This window comes from Panthera pardus, unplaced genomic scaffold (genome assembly GCF_024362965.1).
Source record: "Panthera pardus isolate Hobbes unplaced genomic scaffold, ASM2436296v1 HiC_scaffold_3, whole genome shotgun sequence".
NCBI classification, from domain to species: domain Eukaryota; kingdom Metazoa; phylum Chordata; class Mammalia; order Carnivora; family Felidae; genus Panthera; species Panthera pardus.
The window spans coordinates 39470397-39485766 of record NW_026526876.1 but is presented as its reverse complement, the minus strand read 5'-3'; the positions used below and the strand labels follow the sequence as shown (position 1 = coordinate 39485766).

At 39.1% G+C, this 15370-nt stretch overlaps 1 protein-coding gene across 19 annotated transcripts in view; it reads left to right on the top strand.

Annotated features, from left to right (window-relative positions):
- MBTD1 (mbt domain containing 1) overlaps positions 1–15370 on the top strand; it is a 71463-nt gene that overhangs the window by 37691 nt on the left and 18402 nt on the right. For 13 of the 19 annotated variants that reach the window (XR_008418815.1, XM_019415731.2, XM_053893037.1 and 10 more), the window contains 6 exons: positions 1938–2023; positions 11090–11207; positions 13539–13673; positions 13952–14040; positions 14253–14487; positions 15106–15161. Coding sequence is in view for 18 of the 19 variants with exons in the window: in XM_019415731.2 (XP_019271276.1) it covers positions 1938–2023; positions 11090–11207; positions 13539–13673; positions 13952–14040; positions 14253–14487; positions 15106–15161 (719 nt within the window). In the remaining variant the exon portion in view is untranslated. Of the gene's footprint in view, positions 1–1937; positions 2024–8563; positions 8681–11089; positions 11208–13538; positions 13674–13951; positions 14041–14252; positions 14488–15105; positions 15162–15370 lie in introns of those variants that run through there. The other 6 variants (XM_019415739.2, XM_019415727.2, XM_019415724.2 and 3 more) reach the window with 2 other exon arrangements.

Below are 15370 nucleotides of genomic sequence, written 5' to 3'. Positions count from 1 at the left end.
GGTCATGATCTCATGGTTAGTGAGTTCGAGCCCTGCGTCAGGCTCTGTGCCAGCAGCTCAGAGCCTGGAGCCTGTTTCAGATCCTGTGTCTCCCTCTCTCGCTGCCCCTCCCCTGCTCACACCTGTCTCTCTCAAAAATAAATAAAAAAATAATTCTGGGGTGCCTGAGTGGCACAGTCAGTTGAGCGTCTGGCTCTTGCTTTCAGCCTAGGTCACTATGTCAGAGTTTGTGAGATCGATCCCCACATCAGACTCCTTGCTGACAACACAGAGCCTGCTTGGGATTCTCTCTCTCCTCTCTCTCTGCCCTTCCCCTCCTCGCTAGCCCTCTCTCTCAAAAATAAATAAACATCAAAAAAAAATTTTTTTTAAATAATAATTTCAAAAACATTTTTTATTTGGTTATTTTCTGTGTTCCACTTCTATGCTGTGGCTGGTGGGGAGCATTATGAAGATAATAAGCAAAATGATAGGACGTTTAGCAGGCTTCAAAGGTAGTGGCGAGATGAGAGTCATAAAAGGAAGAGATTGAGAAAGGATCATTTCTAATGATTTTTTTAAGTTTATTTTGAGAGAGAGAGAGAGAGAGAGCACAAGTGGGGGAGGGGCAGAGAGCGAGAATCCCAAGCAGGCTTTGTGCTGTCAGTGCGGCACCTGCCAGGGGCCTCAAATTCACAAACCACGAGATATGATCTGAGCCAAAGCCAAGAGCCGGACACTTAACTGACTAAGCCATCTAGGGCCCCTGATAGAAGATTCTTAACAGGAAGGCAGAAGCAAGGAAGTATAGTAGGGACTGAAGCAATGAAAAACCCTAGTGAAGGTAAGGTATTAGTGGCAGATACTGGAGAGAAATCTCACTGAAAGGGGCACCTGGCTGCCTTAGTCAGAAGAGTGGCAACTATTCGTCTCAGGATCATGAGTTCGACCCCCACATTGGGTGTAGAGATTACTTAAAATTTAGGGGAAGCCTGGGTGGCTCAGTCAGTTAAGTGTCTGACTCTTGATTTCAGCTCAGGTTGTGATCTCATGGTTCGTGGGTTCAAGCCCTATGTTGTGCTCTTCGCTGACAGTGCAGAGCCTGCTTGGGATTCTCTCTCTCTCTCTCTCTCTCTCTCTCTCTCTCTCTCTCTCTTTCTCTTTCTGCTACTCCCCCACTCATGTTCGCTCGTGCTCGCTCTCAAAAATAAATAAATAAACTTTTATAAAACTTTATAAAAAAGACATGGAGAAAGGGAGAGAAAGAATCTTAAGAATCTTAAGTAAGCTCCATGCCCAGCACAGAGCCCTTTGTAGGACTCCCATCTCATGACCCTGAGATCATCACCTGAGCCAAAATCAAGAGTCAAATGGTTAACCAACTGAGCCACCCAGGTGCCCCCCAAAAAAACACTTAAAAAAAAAAAAAAAAGAAAGAAAGAAATCTCATTGAGATGCCCAGTAAAAGCTACATGGGAATAAAAACCCAAAAGCAGCCATGGTAGTGTTTCTTATTCTGAACAGTTCTGCGCTCAGCTGTTCTTTGCTGCTTAGAACATGGAAGACTTAAGCTAATATTAGTTTTCAAATATGATCTATGTGAAAGTTCATGTTTATTTAGAAAAGTTCTTAAAATTTTGTAGGAGAAAAGAAAACTTTCAAGATGATGTTATTTTTTCTCTAAGTTTACTTATTTATTTTGAGAGAGAGAGAGAACAGGGGAGGGGCAGACAGAGAGGGAGAAAGAACAATCCCAGGAAGGCTCTGTGCTGCGCACAGAACCCAACATGGGGCTCAATCTCTCCGTGAGATTGTGACCTGAGCCAAAACCAAGAGACCGTTAACTCACTTGAACCACCCAGGTGCTCCAAATGATACGTTAGTTTTATGTCATTTCACATTTTCTCATAAATAAAAGATTTGAGCATTGTAATAGATCTAAATTTATTTTTTTTCAGCAGCAGTCTCCATGGAAGGCTTCAGCTGGGGTAACTACATCAACAGCAATAGCTTTATAGCAGCTCCAGTTACCTGCTTTAAACATGTGAGTATGGAATTTCTCACCTTGTACTGAAATGCATTGTCATTGTTTAAATCTGAAGGTACAGTAACACCTAAGCATCTTACCTTTAGAAGATCTCTTTTTTTAGACATTGTCATAAAAGTGCTAATTTTTAAATAATACTTATTAGTACCTAGTAATAACTTGTAGAGATTGTACAAGTAAACGCGTCCTATAAAGAAATTACAATTTGAAATTATTTGAATAGGGAAAAGTACTAGTCTCCTCCAGTTTTCATATTAAGTTGAACCATATCCAGTGCTGGTTTTGTATATCATGTGTATTGGCAATGTCACGTGGTTCAGTGTAACACAAAGCATCCATCGTGCATGTTACCTAAATCTTTGTGATCTGACCTGATAATTCAGAAAGGGAGGGATCTTTCTTCCAGTTATGTTTTGTCCTCAAGGGTAAAATCAGAAAAACAAAAAAAGAACTATTAGAAGCATAGTATTGTGGGCTGAAATACATGATATATCGTGGAAACCCCTTTGCAGGATATTCTTTTTAGCAAGTAGATTCTTAGAGAGTATATGTTGTAATTCAGAATTATGTTAAAAATTTTATCTGATAGTAGGTTCGTTCCTTTTGATCCTCTTCCTTTTTATTCAATTATTTGTGATTCTCTCCCATACGTTTTTGTACCTTTCTACAAGTTTAATTTGTATTTAAAGGTTCTATCTGCTACTGACTATGTACAAAAAGAAAAGAGAATTTGGAAAATGAATGAATGAAATTTTGTTTATACTAAACATTTTGTTAAGTTAGCACTTTACTTTTAAATAACAGCATGTGGACAAGTGACCTTGAGTTCTTGCTGTGGAAACCCAAGTGAATTTTCATTTGTTCACGGCCAATAAAGGATCTTGATCAAGCCTGAGCTAATGAAATCAGTGGTAGAAATATAAAATAAAGCTTGAGTTCATTAATTTGCTAGTTTTCTTTCCTGAAAGCATAAGTGTTCAGCCCTTATGTGGTGGCATGCTGACCCTCTGAACCAAGCTAAGTAGAATCTTAGATACTTTATCGTGGTGTAAAGTAGATAATTTGCTTTACATAATGTGGATAGTAGTGTCACTTTGTGAAATACATTACATACGTGGCAACAGCAACATTAAAGAGAACAGCAAAACAAATGTTTAACTCTTCTCTCTATATTTCTTTCTGCTTTTCAGAAGCTCAAAATCAGATTAAGTTCTGTTATAATAACTCTTTTATCCCAAATACCTGGAACCTTTGCTGTCTCTTTCTGAATAGTCTTTATCTCTTTTCCTGTCTTTAATATTTCGGTTTTTTCCTGTTTTGCTGTCATAAACCATGTAAAGCTGTGTTATGTAAGTAGTCAAGGTATTTTTTTAAAAGCATATTTTATTTCATGCCCATGTCTTTGAATAATACTATATTAAAGTTCCTTATAAGAAAATCTCCTTTATAATAACAAAATTGATTTTGTTTTCAACTTTGCTGTTAAGATTAAAATGTTCCATCATATAGGTTAGAGCAGCTAGCCTTCACTGTATTATTAATGATACCATGCAGGCTCCTGTCTCTAGCTCAGAAGTAAAGCATCTGTCCCCCATTGTCTTCTTATTCCACTTGTCTTTCTTTACTGCCTTTTTCTCACCAAGTAGAAAAGCAACTAATACTGGTAATTTATGAGTGTATTTTAGTACAAATGACTTTGCTTTATTGCCTTAACCAGCATCTTCACTTGAAGCCATTTGGTTTATGTCAGACCTCATGCTACAGTTGATTTTATCCTTTAGAGCTGACGCTTCCTGGTTCTTCCCCAGAATAGTTTTCTAGGGGCGCCTGGGTGGCTCAGTCGGTTAAACATCCTGCTTCGGCTCAGATCATGATCTCATGGTTCTTGAGTTCAAGCCCCGCGTCAGTCTCTGTGCTGACAGCTGGGAGCCTGGAGCTTGCTTCTGATTCTGTGACTCCCTCTCTCTCTCTGCCCTTCCCCCTGCTCACATTCTGTCTCCGTCTCTCAAAAAATAAATAAATATTAGGGAAAAAAAAAATAGTTTTCTAGATCTCCAAGGAGAGTCACTGGCTTTGGCTTTAGAAAGTCTGTTGCCAGGAGCTGCTGGGAACACAAGGCCCTGCCTTTTTTCATCCGCCCTCTGCGAAGAGTCAGACCACCCACCCTAACACTGGTTCATCAGTAGGGCCCACTTCCTCCAGACTCTGCATCTGCCTTATCCCCAACTGAAGCACAGGTTGGGGGCCTTTTCCTGCTCCTAGAAGATTCTTTTTCAAACATAATTTTACTTGGCACCTGGGTGGCTCAGTCGGTAAAGCATCTGACTCTTGATTTCGGCACAGGTCACGACCTCAGAGTTGTTGAGATTGAGCCCCAAGCTGATCTCAGCATGGAGCCTGCTTAGGATTCTCTCTCTCTTCCCCCCTCTCTCTGCCCCTCCCCAGCGTGCACTCACATGCGCGCGCTCTCTCTCTCTCTCTCTCTCAAAAATAAATAAATCAACTTAAAAAAAAATAATTTTAAGAAACCTCCAGTGTGTAACATGGAAGCAGAGCTGTTCTGAATGAACCAAGAATTAGGGGTGGGAGCAGTGTCAGGGCCCTGACTACCTTGCTTCGCTAACACAACCCACCCTCATCTGGAGTAAGGATCACAGGTAAACAAACACTTTATATTTTCTGGCACTTAAGTATGATTGTGATTTGTTCTAAAATCACAGGATTTCAAGAGAGGAATTCTCTTTTCCACTGTCTTTCAGCTTCTGAGAACGAAGTTTCTGCAAAGTACAGCATAGGACTGGGTCCTCTTTGGTAATTGCTGTAATTATGCAGTGGTTTATACTCAGGCCCTCAGTTACAGCGATGTTTGGCATTTTTTATAATTAGCAATGGAAGTTGAGTCTCAACTGTTATAAATATGTCTACTAATAATATCTTTCATTTTGTCTAGGTGAAAGTTTGGTAGTTGTGAGACTTTTTCTTTTTTTTTTAAGCTTCAGAATTACTGCTCTTTTCCCTTAGTCTAGGTGGGATAAGAGGAAGCTGCACCAGTCGGTCTAGCAAGAGTGGGATGGGGTGGCCAGAGCCTTGGCCCCTGATCCTGGGCTCTCCCCTTCCGTGGCAGTCTCTGAGGTTGGAAACCACTGAATTATGTAAAAACGCTTTTAATTAATCGTAAATCATGTCGCAACACTGTAAAATGTCTTAAAAATCATCTAGCTCATCTGATTCATCTCTTGTTGTAAATGAAACTCTTGCTACTTTTTTCAGTAGCTGGATTATAATTTCAGTGTGGGGGTTTAACCTGCTTTTCCTAATGCAAAGTATTTTATTTTTTTAATGTGGTTTTGAATTAAGCCCTTATAGGAAAACCACTTTTCTTATAGTTTGTCTTTTACTCACACACTACCGCCACATAATATTTCTGACCCCAGATATGCAGGTTTTCCACACATCAAGCAGTTCTCTTACACCAGCTGGGTATCTGAAATTCAGCTCACTTCTGATGTGGTCTACCTGGAGTTCATCACACCCTCAAGTTAAGGGCTCAGTCCCACGAGATTACCCCCACTTCAGATACCAGTCAAAAGTTTTAGGTTGTTACCTGTGCTTCTGACTCTAATCAGAAGCTCAGAACGCTCTAAATCAGCGTTCCCATGACCTGCTTCTTGGGTTCAGTAATTCCAGCCATTCAGTAGAATGGCTCACAGCACCCAGGAAAACAAATACTTAATATTTGCCCATTTATTACACAGGTTATAATAAAGGATACAGGTGAACAGCCAGATGAAAAGATACGTAAGGCGAGGTTGTGAGAAGGGACCTAGAGCCTCCATACCCTCTCTGGGCGTATCCGTCTCCCAGCACTGCCAGATGCTCACCAACTTGGAAGCTCTCTGAATCCCATATACAGATTTCTCTTGCCATCTGAAAGTCGACTTAATGCCACTTTACTTTTACGAAAGGCCTGCGTTAGTACATTTTTTCACTTAAGAACGAAATCAGAAAAGGATTTTTGCTTTTAGGGAATGTTACTGCTTCCTCACATTATGCCTCTTCAGCTTTTTTAAGGTTATAGTTATGGTTTTATCTACTTTTAGATGGCAGGGGAAGCCTGTATTTTGAGATTCTGATGAATGCTTCATCGTACAGGCATGATCAATCATGAAGTCAGTCTCCATACCCTCTCCTGGAGGATGGGGACTGGGGCTGAAAGTTGTAAGCTTCTACTCCTAGCCCGGTCTTTCTAGTGACCGGCCCACATCCTGAGGCCATCTAGGAGCCTACCCAGAGTCTCCTCATTAGAACAAAAGATGCTCCTATCACTCAGGAGATTCCAAAGGATTTAGGAGCTCTTTGTCGGGATCCAGGGTCAGAGACCAAACGTGAGAACATAAGGTGCTTGTGGTGCTCTTACCACTTAGGAAGTTACAAAGGTTTTAAGAGCTCTGTGCCAGGAACCAGGGGCAGAGACTGATATACAGATACGTATTTCCTACCTTTGTTTCCTACCGGTTCACAGCTCCTAAAAGCAGTATCTGTATCTATCCTAACTGTGGAAAAACCCAAAACGGTACTGCAGCACCACATGCCAGTTAGGTACATGGCATTAATGAAATTCAAGGTGATTTTCTTCTAGTAATTTGTGTTTGAAACCAAGAGAGCCTCCGGTTGGTCACTGTGTATGTACAACATTGAGCTTTAAAGCATTCTTAATTTTTTAAAGACTGTAGTCTAAGATTGAAGCAGTGCTGTTTCCCATTATCTGCCTTATAAAATCGAGTAACACATTCCTTTCCTAGACACTACAGCACAAGCCAAAATGCACTAATCCCAAGTGGTCGTGAAACATATACATCACAGTCCTTCAGACACATATTCACAGACTTAAGATTTCTTTCGTTTGATACCCGGACTGTGTACTCTGGTGTCTTGTTGACTCCTTACTAAGACCAAAAATCATCCTACATTTTTCTCCCTTGAAAATAGTTGCAGTTTTGATTTTTTTAATAAAAGGTCCTTTGTACACATACATGGAATCACTTTAAACCTGAGCTTACTATGCTTGTTCATCCTGCCTCCACAGATATTCCTGCTATTACTTACGTGTTCTATTCTAATCCTCTGGCGCCTGACCTGTGTGCCAGGTGTTTTGAGAAGACAAGTGTTTCTTCACACTTCTTTGCAATATATATCACAAGCATATTTTTGTATTTTAAGGTCAAAAGCGAAAGTCCTTCGTTTGTGTATGAACAGCAACGGTAGTTTTTCTTTACCGTAAAAACTCATAATCCACTTCTCAACTTCTCAAGTATGTGTTTATTAGTTAAAATAATCCATTTCAAGTAAAATTATTTTTGACTTTTTTCCCTGGCCTTGACTACGCATACCCAGGACTTACCTGAAAGTTGGAGACCAGTATTCGTGTCCGTTTTAACTGAAGTTAGAGCCTTCAGTATGTCACCCGGGATCACAGAATTTCTTCCTACTGGAAATCAAACTTCAGTGTGTTCCCAGTACTTGTTAGCGCTCCATCTGATTTAGCTGTCGTGGGTGTTGCCACGAAGTAGAGTTTCTGCAGGAAAGCAGGGGGCTCTAGTATTATAAAATTCACCTGTTTTTTATGTTTTAAAGAAAGCCTAAAGAATCTAGATTATTTTAATTTTGCTCTGTTTTCTAAAGTGGCTCTTGTTTTTCTGTTGGGATCTCCTGATTCTTAAACAGTATTGGTTTAATAATTTTTTTTTAAGTTGTGGACTGTTGTATGCCTTTCAGATTAGCAGTCACTGCTTTCTACCCCTTTTTACACACTCATAGCCTTCTCCCATTCTTAACCTTCTACCCCACGCATCCCATTTTCCTTTTATACTCTTGGCACCCTTCCCTCAGCTGCTGCCACCACCTCATAGAGTAGATTCTGGTCTCAAATCAAAAGGTGAGTGGACTTTCTGGAGAAAGAGGGAACAATTTTTTTCCTGTTTCGATCTCCTACCAATTCCAGCCAAGCAGCATTCAGGAGTTCTAATTTCCTTCCAGTTAATTTCCAGTAATGTTTTCTCCCCTTTTTGGCCAAACAGTATTTCATCTTTCTGTACTAGATGAACTTTAATAATCACGTGCCTGTTAGTCTTAAGATGTTTCAGTGGTGGCTTTTTGTACATTTGCCATATCATCCATCAGTGGGATAGATTCTTTCTTGGTTACTTATGTGCAATTTCAGGGCTAACGTCTGCCCACTTGTTGAAGTTTGTGGGCGGTTATCAAAGTAGGTTGGCAGTTCTGTGGAGGGAAATTGTATTTCTGCCATAAAACATCATATATGGGCAGTGTATCAGCCCTCTGAGAGTCTAAATACTAGCCATCTGGGCTGTTGGCCTATCTGGGAATGTTCTTGAAGTGCAGAAAATAAAACTTCCCGCTCCATTGTTTTTTGACAGACAACAGTCAGGTGTAGGTTATCATTCATTTGTGCTGGGGAGCCCTCAGCATGTGGATTTGGCCATGTCCTGCAGGACCTGATGACAGCTTACCTTGCAGGGAAGGAGAGTCGCTCCCAGATAGCCCTCACGAGTGGCCCTGGAGCAGGAAGTGGTGAAGCAGATCTTCCTGATTTGGGAGGAGCCTGAGGTGGACCTCTCGTCCTGAGTCTGGAAGGTAAATTTGTTGTTACCTGTAAATTATGGTTCTGCTAGTTCATGCTATGCCAATCCAGACTTTCAGAGGTATCCCTCCTGCCAGCAAGAGAAGACAGATGACTTGGATGAAGATGGCTGTCAAGCCCTGGGTCATTTAGTCTTCCACACTTAAGAGTATTCATTTTAAACAAAAGGGCAGATATATCTATGAAATTACCTTATCATATCAACACGTTGAGCACACACTATGTAGTAGTAACTATGGTGCTCTTGTTTGTTGTTCTTGTTTCTTCGTGTTTTGTTTCTCAGAGTGAACCATATGGATTGGTTTAAGAGGGCCTAGCAGAACCACAACCTTACAGGCAAGAACAAATGTCACTTTCTGCTACTTTCTCCTATACCAATCCAGACTGTAGGGACAAAAACATAATATCCCCCAATAAAGTGAATATTAACCTATTTTTTAAGTGAGCAATATATTGACACTTCATCTTCTTTAATAAAATGTAACTAAAAGTTATTTTCTCCAAACAATTGTTAAGGCTGAGAAAAAAAAAAAAAAGTTGGTATGACATTGTCATATCTAGCTCAAAGAGGAGTGCTGTATGCCAAATTCACTTAACAGTGTGCCAACCTCACCCCCAGCTTATCGGCATAACCATGCTTCTTTCTTCTCAACAAAAACTAAACCCATTCCACAAGATTTGGCAGCCAAACAAAGAGGGATTGATACCCTACCTTAATTTAGTGCATACATTTAGCTGCATCTATCTGCTCTAATTGGTTCTTCCTCACAGAAATGAATACATGGTCTTGGTGTTACTATATCGTAGCTTAATCCACGTTACCTATCATCCTTCCAGCCTCTCCTTTTCTGATCGTATCTGCTGGCAATAGGGATGGCCCTACAGTCTAGAATGATATAGGGGGAGATAGCAGAACCTGAAGAGTCCAGTCTTTCAGTTCAAAAACAGCAGCAAGAGGTAGTCGTATTGGATGTATTGTTTTATTTTTGCACGGCTCAGGGAGATAGTTTACATGTACTCTTCCAGAATCACAAATATTTGAGGTAGGCCACTGTCTCCAAGTTACTAAGGTATATTCATTGCTTGCTACTTAAAGTAATCACCATAATTTGATTCTGTCTTTGGTTTCCAGACTTACTCTAGTTCGGTATTAATTTGACCTCTTCTTCCTCTCCTTCAGAAACGTCAGAACTGTTGAGAGGATAGGGGTTGAGTACTGTTTTAGGCTAATCCTCCTATTGGGTTGGCATCTACCAAAGTATAAGAAGCCTTGCATGGAAGACATTTGCCCACTGTTCAAATTGGCTAGATCGTGTAACTCGTAGATGTCTTTGTTTAGTCATCTCTGAGCTCTGAAGCTGTTTTGTCTTTTCCTGATTTGTTCATATTATCAGGTCTTTTATAACCTCACCCAGTCCTTTTCTCTGTGTTCAGGGTTCTAAGTTATATTTAATGAGGAGCCAATTATCAAGGCCACAGAGACTATTTAATATTATCAGCATTTATATTCCTAAATTCACTTATTTGACTTAATTAGCTATTGCATAAACTTCAAATAATTGTAAATGGCCTCAAGTTGTAAGGATTAAAATGTAATGGAAATTATAATTTGGGAACATGGTAGATTTGGGAAAGTCTCTTCATGATGCTCTTTTAATCAGTTTCCTGAGTCCCCATCATAACCATGTGGTGTGGAGGCTAATGATTACCAGTTCTAACATTGAAAGTTTTCTCTTGTTTGTAGTAATTCCTGCATGAGAAATTTAGAAATAATAAGTTACTTGACAATTTACCACGGTGTGCAGCTCCAAAAACTCTTCAACTCCACCTTTTTTAATAACTTTAGCCAATGTTTTTGCCATACCTGTTTTAACAGACTCTATTTCTGTTTTACGAATTTAACTTAAGTTGAAAATATAGATAAGTTTTGTTTCTCCTGTTAATAGAAACCACATGCTGATTGGAATTATTTTTCTTTCTGCTCATTAGCCAGATCCTTTAAAATTAGAGGTTGAGGTAAAGTGCATTCATTGAGTGTATATTAAAAATAACAAGTTTCTTAAATCGGCTTTATCCTGTGAAATCTGTTGAGTTTGTGATTCAGCTTTTATAAAAATTGCTGTTCAAGTCTTATATTAGAACAGTATTGGATTTTGAAGTTAATGTGGATCTATTTTAATATATGTGAATTCTCTTCATCTTGAGCTTGCCCCTGACACTGGCTTTTTCCCAAAAGAATTCTGTGAAAAGGGAAATAACAATTATATTTTTAGAGAAAAATGAATGAATTAAATGGCATTTTTAATTTAATATTTCCGTTATTGATGGTAATGCTTATTTTAAATAACGTGTTTTAGGCTTTATGTTAATAAGATGATAATTGAATAATTTTTATATGACAGGCACCTATGGGGACCTGCTGGGGTGATATCTCAGAAAATGTGAGAGTAGAAGTTCCCAATACAGACTGCAGCCTACCTACCAAAGTCTTCTGGATTGCTGGAATTGTAAAATTAGCAGGTGAAAGCACATGTAATAATTTACCCGAAAATGCCAATTATATCTGTAACTTTTAAGAAAGCGTATTTGTAAATTTTGCAATTGTTGCCAAATAAATAATAAATATGATAACAGGGCAGAGGTTAGCAAAAAAAATTTTTTTTCTATAAAAGCCAGGTGGTAAATATTTTTAGCTTTGTGGGCAGTACAATCTCTGTCACGGTTACTCCGCCGTGCAGTTGTAGCATGAAAGCAGCCATAGCGATACATAAATGAATAGGCGTGGCTGTGAGCTGGTGACACTTTATTTATGAGCACTGAAATTTGAATTTTATAGAACTGTCATGTATCAAGACATGCAACCATTTAAAAACGTAAAACCAATAAAAGTAAAAATGTAAAACCATTCTTAGATGGCAGAGTGTAAAACACGTCACGTCAGACAGTAGACCAGATCTGTGGGCCAACCTCTGGTATAGGGAAATACTTTGAAAGGTAACAAAAACCTGAAGTGCTAAGAAAAGTGGTAAGGTCCATAACCCAAAAGTAAACTAGTGTTGATAATTTCATACATCTTAGGTTCTTTTTCTTCACCCCCACTGCTTTCCATGTACCCTAGTCCTTGTTACCCTCTGGCTCATCACATAAATGCATTAGGTGTCTACTGTGTTAGAGATGATGCACAGTGATGTGCAGAAGTGTAAAACCTAGTTTATTCCATGACCTGATATCTGCCAAACGCGGACTACCTTTATGATGAGGTGCTCGGGGCACTGTAGCACTTTATGGCAGGCAGGCGTGTGGGGGTGCACAGCCATTCAAAAGATAAGAAGTTGTCCTTAAATTAGTGAGCGATATCTCATGCATCCTACTTTTCCTATTTCTCTCCAGCCATTCTCCCCCAAACACCCTGCCCACTGCTCACTATGTACTGCTGACAGCCTTGATCTACTAAACATGATCTTCTGTTTTTCTGCTCGAGCACTTCTGATGGCTTCTTTGTCCTTAAAGGATCAAGATGGTTGGCATTTACAGTTATTGATGAGTTGCACCATAGACCACTAGCCAGATTTTTGGTTGCTCCCCACCATAAATGCTGTCTATGTCCCGATGAGGCTAGTTCTCTCCCTCCTCCCTCATAGAACACATTGTCACCTCTGTGCCTTTGCACATAATATATTACCCAGTTCAATTCCCACCTTTCCCTTGAAACATTCCCCCGGCTGTTTAAGCCTTCTCTAAATCTTGCATTATTCTCTATACTATAATTTAAAACAACATAATCTTTCTGTTCTAGATGTTTAAGCTAGTTGCATTTAAATAGCTCTAAAGATCAATGCGTTTAATATCCAGGAATTATTTCTACCTTCCATCTCCAATTTTACATTTCTGTTTTATCTCATTGCACCATGTATCTTATTTTAAGCCACTTTAATGATGTTTTAGAATCGAGCCTGATGTTAATCATGAACTAGAGCTCGGCAACAGTTGGCAAACTCATGAATTATGTTGTAAATTGTTGAATTTTGAAACTAAAGGTTTAATGCTATAAATTGTCTCCATGGATCTTAACACGTGAAAATGCTGCTGAACTGAGCTCCCTGCCTGGAATATAAGTTTGTTGGGCCTTTTTTATTCCCCTGAGGGCCTTAAATTAAACTGTAATGTTGCCAACAGAAGGTTTATTAAATTATAAATAGGATATATCATACACTTTTTGTTCTTCCTAAGAAATAAGTCATTTCACATATTTTCTTTGGTGTTTATTGAACTTTTTTACTTAGTATTTTCACATTCTGTTTCCAGATAAATAGGACAGAAAAATTTGGGCTCTTGAGGTAGCCACATCCAAATCATCCCAAAATAATTGGTCATCTAATCAGCTGGACAAAGCAGTTTCTTTGAAATGACTTCAACTGGATTTCTATGATGTCTTGACAAGATTTTCCTAACTTAACCATAACCTTTTTTCGTTTATTTTCAAAACTACATATTCTAGTAGGACTTTCCCACCCTTGTTTTCACTAAGAATTTATTTTCTAGAAAATTTAAGAAACTATGGGTAAAATTGAACTCAATATTTAAGGGGGGAAGCCATGTCTGAAAACAGTTAAACTACTGGCATCGTACCTCACCTGGGGACTTGTTAGAAATGCGTGTTCTCAGACTTACCCAAGATCGACTCACTCAGAATCCCTGGGGGTAGGGCCCAGCCCTCCGTGTGTTAACGCGCCCTGCACGTGGTTCTGTTGCAGGTGCACCCTGACACTTGACACCCACTACCAGCAGCTGTGTCCTGTTTGATCCCATTCCATTTTTCTTACTGTGTGGTGATTGATTTGTTGGTTTCAGGTTACAATGCCCTTTTAAGATATGAAGGATTTGAAAATGACTCTGGGCTGGACTTCTGGTGCAATATCTGTGGTTCTGACATCCATCCCGTTGGTTGGTGTGCAGCCAGTGGCAAACCTCTCGTCCCTCCCAGAAGTAGGTGGCCTATTTACCCTCACTGTCATTGAAACATATGTACTTTAATGCAGTGTCACACGTAGTAACATTCAAGTGATACAGAAATTAAAGTAATCATTTTTGGTTTTAAGTAACTTGTCTGATGGCAAAACATGCTCGTTTTCTTTATTTTTGTGACTTTTCTTCATAACCTTAATGCTCTGAATTGCAGGGGGAAATTGTTATTTTTTTAAAAATAGTTTATGAAGCAATTCTGCTCTTTGCTAAAGTGTAACTGGTTATTTCTTTTGTTTTAGCTATTCAGCATAAGTATACAAACTGGAAAGCTTTTCTAGTGAAACGACTTACTGGTGCCAAAACACTTCCTCCCGATTTCTCACAGAAGGTAAAGACAGGATCTTAGAAAGGACTGAAGTGTCAATTGAGAGCTCTGAAAAGGAATAGCCTGGAAGTTTTTAAAGGAATTGTTTTCATTTAGTGAGCCAGATGATCTAGTTAAATATCGAGTGCACTCAGTATTTTTAATGGTACAAAATTGAAATCAGTTGTAGAGTTCTGTCATGAATTCCGAACAGTTTTTGTCTGCTTTTGTTTAAGGTTTCAGAGAGCATGCAGTATCCTTTCAAACCTTGCATGAGAGTAGAAGTGGTTGACAAGAGGCATTTGTGTCGCACACGAGTGGCAGTGGTGGAAAGTGTCATCGGAGGAAGATTAAGACTAGTGTACGAAGAAAGTGAAGACAGAACAGATGACTTCTGGTGCCATATGCACAGCCCATTAATCCATCATATTGGTTGGTCTCGAAGCATAGGCCATCGATTCAAAAGATCTGGTAAGCACCTGTCACAAGCCCGCCTATTGAAAACATCATTGAGGCTGAATTGTACTACCGTGGTTATCTTTCTTTACAGAATAGCAAAGATCCGAAATAGCATTCTAGTTGTCTGGGCTGCTTATTCTACCTTAATTAGGGGATGTTCACACCAGAATATGAGTGTCCCGGCTAACTCCTTTATATTCCTTCCATTTGTTCTCAATTAAAATATAATGCACTTTTGGTCACAACTACATTTTGTTCTCTTCTACTTTTCTTATCCAGCCCATTTGGAAGATCCAAAGGTAGCCTTTCCATTTGCATTCAGTTTTAATCAAAATAGCAAAATTATATGTGGTTAGACCTAATACTGAACACATTAAAACATACTTCTGAAGCTGTGATTCCCTCACTAGGGAATTGCAAGCATTCTAATTGGCTGAGCGTATTTCATAGCACATGTACTCTGAAGAGAGCATTCTATTAAAGAATTATTTTTCACCATAAATGTAGAAGGCATGTATTTCTGCCATGTTTTAGAATATACATACCTTGTGAGTTTGAAACCTTCAAAGAAACGTGGTTTTTGGTCTTCTCACAAATGCTGACAGATTAGTATGTAACTTTTCCTTGTAGATATTACAAAGAAACAGGATGGACATTTTGATACACCACCACATTTATTTGCTAAGGTAAGAAGTTTTTATAAGAACCCTCATTTGTAAATTAGGTTTGAAAGAGGGTTGTGGGTTTTTTCCTAACATTATGGAAATCACAATTACATTTGTTCACTTAAAAGGATTAAGACCTTGTGATCCATAGGTGTCACAACTATTGATTATAATTATTCTTAAATTCTGTCCATTTGCCTGAACTCTCTCTATCCTCCGACGGAGGTTTG